Raw genomic sequence first — 8931 nt, forward strand, 5'->3', positions numbered from 1 at the left:
AATCGTCTCCTAATGTGCCTTCTTTCCCTCCAGATATATGTGAGTGCTCTGATCTTCTTTTATTTGGCTCTTTAATGCATCCCTGAAAATGAAATTAGTATTCTGGGATGTCGCTAAAACATTCAAGTGGCTCTTTTGCATCAGCACTGGCTGGCTTGAAATGAGCTCCATAGGGAGCCTTGAAAGGGGGGATCTCACAGCACAAACTGGTTGAGGATATAGAATCAGGAAAGGAAGAGTAGAAAAGGAAGAGGTGTTTGACTTTCGGGGGCTTGCCTGAACCTCCTCTTTCAGCCCCAAAGCTGGAGTCTAAATTTCCAGCGCCAAAAATAAGTAGAGACAAAACTGCTCGACTCCGGGCCGTGCGCATATGGTTTGATAAATAGTGAACAGCACGGCCTGGAATCCTGCGTGGCTCACACTGTGTTTCCAGCTCTGTGGTAAACACATGAATAGAAAGGAGAAGGCAGCAAGTCTTAAACTGCACTCGCCAAGAACATCTGCATTTATGAAAAACTTTCCCTAATTGAAAATCTAGTAGTTTCAAATGCTTTCCAACTGGGAGTTTGGAAACTAGCTCAGGGGCTGCTAAGATAGCAAGGAACAGCAGTGGCTTTGAGCCCCCAGTTCAGGTTACTCCCCCACCCTCCTCCTCATAACCTGGACATTGAGGAGGTGCTAATAACATCTTTACCATTTCTAACAAGGGAAAACTTGCCTCTCTTTAGACTTCAACCACATTATTCTGTAGTTCTCTAACTCCCTGTCCTTACCATCATCTCCCCTTCCCTCCTCCTCTTCAATACTTCCTCCTGTTTCTTTGAGATCTACTACACCAAAAATATTTTTGGAAATACCACAGACTATTGTTTTTATTAGTGACTGGAAAGCTTTGTAGTAGGATGCTTTTGTGTTTCATTTGTTTTCCTTGCTCTGGCACAGCTGTTTTTGCTTTAGCAGCATTAGAGAGATGGTTAAACTATTTGTGGCCTTTTCTAACCCAGCAGATCTCTTCCACTGCATGCTTTAAACTGAATGACTGAGCCTGTAAGTAACAGGTTGTCTGAGTGGGCAGTTTTGTGCATAAAGTTACAAATGCACTGTTTTTATGAGATCTTTTAATTTGTTCAGGCAAAACACCAATCACTGTGAGGCAAGTCCCAGTTTCCCTATAAATTTCCCAGCCAGAACACTGACAGAACCTTGACTCAAGAGGACACAGAACAAATGAAGTAGTAGATCTTCTTCAAGCCTACACATCTTCAGAAATATTAATGGAAAAGAGCTTCATGTAGGTGTAGTGATGCCCACTTCAGCCAAGAGGGAAAAGGAAGAAAAGCCAGAGCAGACTGTGGGGGCAGAATGTGGTCTAAGGACAAATCTGCCAAAGGTGGCGTGTAGCTGCTACAGATGCCTCACTGGCCACTCTGGTTACACAGAGCATGATGGGGAATTAGGAAATGGGCATCAAGTCAAAGAATGGTGACAGCAGAAAGTGGTAAATGAGGAACGGAGTGAACGAAGTGTAAAATAAAACTAAAACGTAAATGGAGAGTGAAAACGTAGCACATCTGTGGTCAAGGCAAAGGGAAAAGCAAAGGGAGAAGAGGAAATGAGTTGTGCTGGAGGTTTCAGTGTTCATGTCTGGTGACATAATGCAAGTGATACTGAAAGTATGGGCTGATGAACAGCAGGACGATGAAAGTTCAGAGTGTAAAAGTGTCCTGCTGAATCCCAGTCCTACCACACACTCTCACCACCCCTGCTGGGCAGACACAAGCTGCTGAACAGCCATTAGGTTGAGAGGCTCGATCTGCTGAACAGTGGATTGGCAATTCTGTTTCTGCTGAGGTCAGGCACACGACAGACCTGGCTGGATCTGGCTGTGTGAACTTGGGCTGGCACTGGGCAGGCGTGTGGGTACAGAGGAGGTGGCACCATCCCCGTCAGCACCTCCCAGCAGTGGAAAAGCAGCACATAGATATAATTAATACGGATACAATGCAGGTGGAGTAGTAAGAGGATGTGTTATATCTCCTACTATAGTAAGGTAGAGCATGTTTCTTGCCTCTTTGTGCAGTGGGTTGGGAAGCAATTGCACTTGTCAGAATCCACCTCCTTTGTGGCACTGCAAAAGAAATGGCTGAAATGTCTTTTCAAGCACACTTTTTCTCTGCTGTTTTTTGTCTTTTTCCTTCATTAAAAAGAATTGTTTTCAACTCTCCTGTCAGTTTTGCTGGGGGTTCCCATCTGTGGATCCATGACTAAATGAGGCCAGGGACAACGCAGAGATAATAGGTTGAGAAAGAGCATACTTGATTTACAGGTCCTGTCTGCACTACTCCTCTGAAGCTGTGTGTCATCTGGGAGATTTTATTTAGCCCAAAAAAGTCCAGGGAATTGTCCACATGTCTGTCCCCAGACAGGGACCGTTTCTGCCCAAGGCACCTCACAAGTACAGCAGTATCAGCTGTCCATCCTACAACACCATAATAATCAAAGTAGTTGCATTGAGCTTGTTCCACGTTTTTCTTCTCCATCAAATAGCAACACTTACACTTCAGCCAAACTGCTACCCCCAGCCCTGATTTTTTCCTGTTTCTGGTTGTGAGTCTTTGCACTGACTGTTCTCCTGACTGGCTCGTTTCAGGGCTCCAAAGAGTGCGTCAGCTGGAGAAAAACACAAGGTATTTCAGACGAAGACTGCATGAAATGGGCTTCATCATTTATGGCAATGATGATTCTCCTGTCGTTCCCTTGCTCCTTTATATGCCTGGCAAGATAGGGTAAGTACTGAAAAAAACTTGCTGCCAAAACAAGCACTGTTCAGGTTTGTGGGTTATTTGGTACACACTGCAGAAGATGAAGTTCTCTCTGGTAGGTGCTTCTCAGGAGAAACATGCATGGTTACTTGAATTCATCAGTTAGTTCTGTTCTCTTTTAAATTTGCCCCTAGCTTTAACTGGAATTGTTCCAGATGTTAGAATTCAAATTTTTTTCTCTTTTCCTTTTTTAACATGGTCTGGAATAATACTCTTGATAACATTTTGAATTCGAATGTTTGGGGTTTGAATTTGTAATCATTAAAGGAGACACATTGCCTCTGATGTATGAACTGGGTTAGATGGATGATTTTTTTTTCCCATCTGATCTTTGAGTGGTCTTTGCACGTTTTACCATTCAGTTCCTCTCAAGCAGCTCTTGTGCACAGACCAGGAGTCAGCAGTAGCATAATGTAAGTGTTGAGCTGACTATTTGCAGGTAGCTTAGGGTGGCTGTGGGCACTAAGTCTCCTACACACCACACAAGCCTTCCTAACTGGCAGAGCAATTGGGAGAGAAAATAAACCACCACACAGGTTGGTTTATTCTTACTGATGTTTAGGAACCAAGCATTCCTACCTTCCACGAGCCCAACCTCTTCCATCCTTAGGGACTTTGAATGCCCACGTTTGATTTGTACAGAGACTTTCATTGACATAAATGAATCATGCCTACTCTGCAGAGCCCTCTCTGCCATCACATTTCTACTATTTGGCACCCACTTGGCTCCATGAGCCCCTAAGCAGCAAAGAATCTCAGTCCTGCTGGTGAAATTCTGGCTTTTATGGAAATCAGTGGGAATATTCAATCAATTGAAAACAGGATTTTACCTATTGTTGCATTACATGTGATTGTTTTCTGGCTGTGTTCAGTTTATTGGGGATAATGTATTTCTGCCTTTTCTCCTACTTTTCTCTCCCCAGGGCTTTTGCAAGGCGCATGTTAGAAAAAAACATCGGGGTGGTCGTGGTTGGGTTTCCAGCTACTCCCATCACAGAATCCAGGGCTCGGTTTTGTGTGTCAGCTGCACATACACGGGAGATGTTAGACACGGTAAGCACAGCACACGTCCTGCCCAAATTGACTTCAGGACAAAGGAGGCTGGGAGGAGCTGGGCCTCTGTTACTTTGAATCTCAATAATTCATTTTTACATTTGTTTTTCTGGCCTCGTCACTCAATCTTTAAAGGCGTTTGAGCTGTATACATTTTATTTTCTAAAATAAATTATGGGACATTTAACTTCTTATGTTCCTCTATTTCTAATTGTGACCAAATCTGTCATCACTAATAAAAACCTACATGAAGAGCACAGCAAGGCAGAAGTTAAATGCTATGTCAAAACTATCCGAGGAGGAAACCTGAAACTGCATGAAAATAACTGAAAATCAAGTTTTCCATACCCATATTTCCATTCCATATTTTCACATGTTTCTTGAATTGCAGAAGTATATGGGACAGCCTTGGGGGTGCAGGTGGAAATTGCAAACAGTATTTGGAGCTGTTTGAACCTAATCAAGTTTAATTGGTGCTGTCTGGCCAGTCTCAGTTCTGTATCTTTCTCTGATATCAGAAATACCATTAAGAGTATGTTGAGACTTCCATCACAAACCTCTGTTCCAACACAGAAATGTGTTTAAAATAAACTCTTTGAAATTTTCCATTTCCTTTCTTTGCCGAAGGTGTTTTTGGCCTGCCTTGAGATACGTTCTTTCATTCTCAGCATAAGCCAACTTAGAGGCATGGAACAAAGAGGCTTAACAATAAATTTCAGGCTTTGCTTTTCCTCTCTTTGCACAAGTGTTGATGGTCAAAACAAGAAATCCTTAAACACGGGAAGGCATTTGAGTAAAGTGTGGCAGTGGTTCAAGCACTGGGCCTGCAGGGAGCTCCTGACTCTCCTTTAGCATCCTGAGAGGTACATGGATGTGGAGGCTGGAGCCCTACCCTGCTGACCAGCTCCCATACCAGTGTAGATAGCTTTAAAACAACACCAAAAACCTGCCTTGCATGTGTGCAGTGCAAAATTCCTTCCTGCTTTAGAGGGTGCAGTAGTTATTAACAAGGTACAATACCATAAAGATAGTATTTCATAGAACAGAGCATAGCTGCTCTGTTCTTGTGCTGGTCCTTACCAGCTTTTGCTGTTGGACTGGGAGGATTTTGGCTGATGTAACTGGTGACAGGCAAGGAAGCTGATCTGAGGATTCACCTCTTGAGGTTGTTGCTTTGATTTTCTTCCTTTCCCCCTGCCCCCAGCTGTCAAGCTCACCTCATTTTTGGGCCGTCACTGTGCATTCACCTCCTGCTACCTGCACCTTGCTGCTTCCAGGGAAGGTCTGACACTGCCCAGTCATCACTGGGCTGTGCTTTTGCCACCTCTTACAGCCTAGGGGAATGGAAATGCCCCGAGTTTAGTTACTTGCAGGAAGAAAGCTTTTAGGACAAAACACTTTGTGACTGTGCCTAAACCCAGGGTAACAACAGGTAACGAGCACAATGAAAATGTTTCCCCCTGGCAAATTTTTTTTTTTGTATCTCAGCCTGGAACTAAAGAGGAAAGATCCATGAAAGGGCAAGCTTCCAAGAATAAATTCCTTAATGACCTGGAAGCTATCTTTCTGCATAAACCATTACTAAATAACTTCATTTTGTTCTAAATGACTTCTTTTTGATCATGAGCTTGTTTTAGCGGCTTTACAGAAACAGGCTCAAAATCAAAATTGCTGTTTCCTTTTTTCATGTAAAAAAATTGGCTGCTCTTGAATGGGGGTCAGATGCTGCAAAATATCTGAGCTGCTTCCCTATGGTACAGAGTTCCTTGGGTACTTTTTGAATCCACTGAGAGCTGTGGAAACAGCTCGGCATATTGCATTACAGTACTAATGAACAAAAATTATCTGTCCCTGTGATATATAAAATAACAGCATTCACTAAAATTATCTTAAATTATTCAGACTATTTATGCTGACTCTGCTTAGCACTGTGAGCTGAAGAAAATGCATTGGCAACTCCAGTCTTGGGAGTTGGGAGCTATGCAAGAATACTGAAGTATGGCCTCACCTGTTTCTTTTGTACAAGCAAAGATAACTTTTAATCTTGGTTGTTACCTCTCTGTGCTTTTGGAAAAAGTAATTTTTTTTCATCTGTGCTCAATTACTGTACTTACTAATAAACCATAACCTACTGAAGGAGTAAATTCCTTTCCTATAGATGCTGCTGTACATTTACAACTGCACTGATGTTCACTGTTGTAGAATGAATGCAAAATTCTCCCATTTGTCCTTTAAATTTTCCTAAATTGATTTTTTTTCTATAATCTCCTTGTTCTCTTGTAAAGTAGAAGTTACTGGAACTTCATTACTTTTCCAATAGAATTGACAAAGTATCATGGTCTTACAGGTTTTGAATGCTCTGGATGAATTGGGTGATTTTCTACATCTGAAATATTCCCGGTATTCCAAGTCATCTCATCCTGAACTGTATGAAGAATCTAGGCTTGAACTTGAAGATTAAGTTTTCCACCCATGAAGAGAACATTATGATGCTATGAAAGGGCGGAAAACCTGAAAACCCAACAGTACAAATGCATTTCTTCCCTTCTAAGGACAATTTTTATTTCTCAGTTAATTGAAAGGAGGGGAAGCTCGGGTGTTGCATCATGTTGTATCAGATTTCTGTGTTCAAGAGACTGAAATATTGATACAGATTTGCCTCCCCAGGAGATCTGTCCTTCTTAAGGTATTTTTGATGCAGAACGAATGCATCCACTGATCCAGTTGCTAAGGTACAGCTTTTGATATGGCCCTTTTTTATGAAGAGGCTTCAGATAGTCTTGATTGTGACTGCAATAATAAAGTTTTAAAAGTTAATAGGTTCTAGTGTAATGAGCTGAGCTTCATCAGTGAGACTGACTTTGATCTGTTAAAGAGCATAAATCGAGACACCGGTGTGGACTGCCACAAAGGAATGAGCAGAAAGTGACCTCTTTAACTAAGTTACACTATCATGCATTTCTCCAAGGACAGAAAGTGTTAGAAAAAGGCTAATGCTGAGAACAAGAAATGTAGTCTGATGAGATCAGGTATTTCTGACAGCAGGTTATGGGAAAGGAAAAATTCCTCCTCTCCACAGACCTTTTCTCAGTCACCGAAATGCACTCTGAATTTTGAATTGTACAAAAATTTGGGCTTAGACATAAGCAGAAATGTTTTTCTGCCAACTCATTTGACCTACAGCCTATCCCATCTTACTTCAGCAGGCTTGCTCCCTTTTTGTGGGGCAGTAGTAAATAATTTTAATAAACATTTAACTTTCCCGTAAAAACCTTGATCAAAACAGTCAGATACTTGCAGTTCACAAACTGCAGATGACATTTATAGGCCTGTTCCTAAGTTTCTTGAACTACTTATGGGCCTCATAAATTCACTAACAAGTATACAATGCTGAAGCTGTTACTTATGCAGAATGTGAAGTTCAAGATACCATAAGCAGTTCTGCCACCTGTTAAATAGTAAACGCCACCATTTCTATACATGCTACAGTCATCCATGAAATAACATTTCTTGAAATATTTTTGTCTGGTTTATGCATGTCAGGTGTTGTTCTGTCCAGGGTTTTTGTTTGAATCGTTTGTTTTTCAAATAATTATTTGAAATTACTAAAGTATCTGAAAGTATATGAAAGTATTAAAGTACCTCCTGAAGAGGAAGATGCCCTTGTCCCCTTGTCCACTGCCCAAGTGACAAATATTCAAAGCTACCTGAAGGAATTTTTCCAGCCAGCAGTTTCCCTGCAATGCCAGCAGCCACAAGCATCAGGATTGTGTGGGCTGAGTTGCTGGAAGGAGATTGGAGCCTTTTTTCCTTTTTTTTTTTCTCCCAGTGTTGAAAAGCAGTTCTGCAGCTTTAAGAATGAACTCCAAACAATTCCACGCTATCAAATGTCATTGTAAACACATCAGAGGAGAGATGTTTAGCTTTCTGTTGCACAGATGTACCACACTTTCATGTTCTCTTGAAAGCTGTGGTGTAAACTTAACCCACAGCTGCAATATTAGATTTAAGAACAGAACAATTAAATTGTGGAGTACCAATTACACTATATTACTCCCTGCTTGTTAAAGCAGCTTTCAGGATATAACAAGGCTGACTGATTATGAGGGCCTATTTTTTGTTGGATTTTTGTTGTCGTTGTTGTTGTGCAAGTTAATAAAAATCCAGTGGTGCTATAACTTTAAGAATTGATTACAGCACATTCCGTAATATCAAATGTCGGCTTTAGGAAATGTTCATCAAGGGCTGGGGGAGGACTAAGTGGTGTGTCATGTGATTTGTCACTCTGGTAGACGCACTTGAGGAGCACTGCAGAGGTTCAGGGGGTCTGTGCTTGTGGATAAGAGCAAACTCACTGTGTAAATATTTAAATACTTGAGCACAGGACGAGGAGAAATTAGTAAACGTGAACTTCATCTTGGAGAAAGCTGGCAGTTTGTGGTGCACAGCTTTGTTACGTGCAGGGCGAGTGCACTTACTGTGAAAGGATGTGGGCTGAGAAGCTTCTGCAACCTGTTCCTTGAGGAGAAGTACTGGATTTGATATATTGCTTTTTGATCTCTATTGCTGAACATCTGCGGCCAGATCCTCGGTTGACTTCTGACCTTCCATCTCGGGGTATACAGCCCTAGTTTATATTTCAGCAAACATTATTACACGTGCTGTTGCAGGCAACACGCTATTTCTCTCAAAGAGAGGCCTGAGATTGATTAAACTACAGAGTGATCACTTTCTGTACCCCAATAGGGGAATGCTTTCAGTCTAAAGCTGAATTCTTCCTGCCCTCAGAACATTACTCTCACTCATATTAAGGAGACAGGACAGCTATTTTTTAGAGACTGTCAGTTGATTTATTATGTGCTCTCTTCTGATTTCTTCCATCCCTTACACACTAGAGAAAGTACAGGCTGACTGCCCCTGGGCTTGGGGAACAGTCAGGGAGAAATCTCTGCTCCACTTGCGCAATAATAAAACTCCCAGGAACTTCAGTCTTTTAGATTTTCCCTATGAGGTTTATAGTCTGGCACTTGCTTTTCTAACAGTATGGAGTTTTTTC

The 8931-nt window shown here is 41.7% G+C and overlaps 1 protein-coding gene across 1 annotated transcript in view; it reads left to right on the forward strand.

Moving 5' to 3' along the window:
• SPTLC3 (serine palmitoyltransferase long chain base subunit 3) overlaps nucleotides 1-8512 on the forward strand; it is a 50669-nt gene extending 42157 nt beyond the window's left edge. Inside the window, exons 9-11 of the mRNA XM_063391536.1 lie at nucleotides 2651-2786; nucleotides 3746-3875; nucleotides 6223-8512. Coding sequence (XP_063247606.1) covers nucleotides 2651-2786; nucleotides 3746-3875; nucleotides 6223-6336 — 380 coding nt within the window. The 3' untranslated portion in view covers nucleotides 6337-8512. The remainder of the gene's footprint in view (nucleotides 1-2650; nucleotides 2787-3745; nucleotides 3876-6222) is intronic.
• Nucleotides 8513-8931: the final 419 nt, after the last annotated feature.

This window comes from Prinia subflava, chromosome 2 (genome assembly GCF_021018805.1).
Source record: "Prinia subflava isolate CZ2003 ecotype Zambia chromosome 2, Cam_Psub_1.2, whole genome shotgun sequence".
Classification (NCBI taxonomy): domain Eukaryota; kingdom Metazoa; phylum Chordata; class Aves; order Passeriformes; family Cisticolidae; genus Prinia; species Prinia subflava.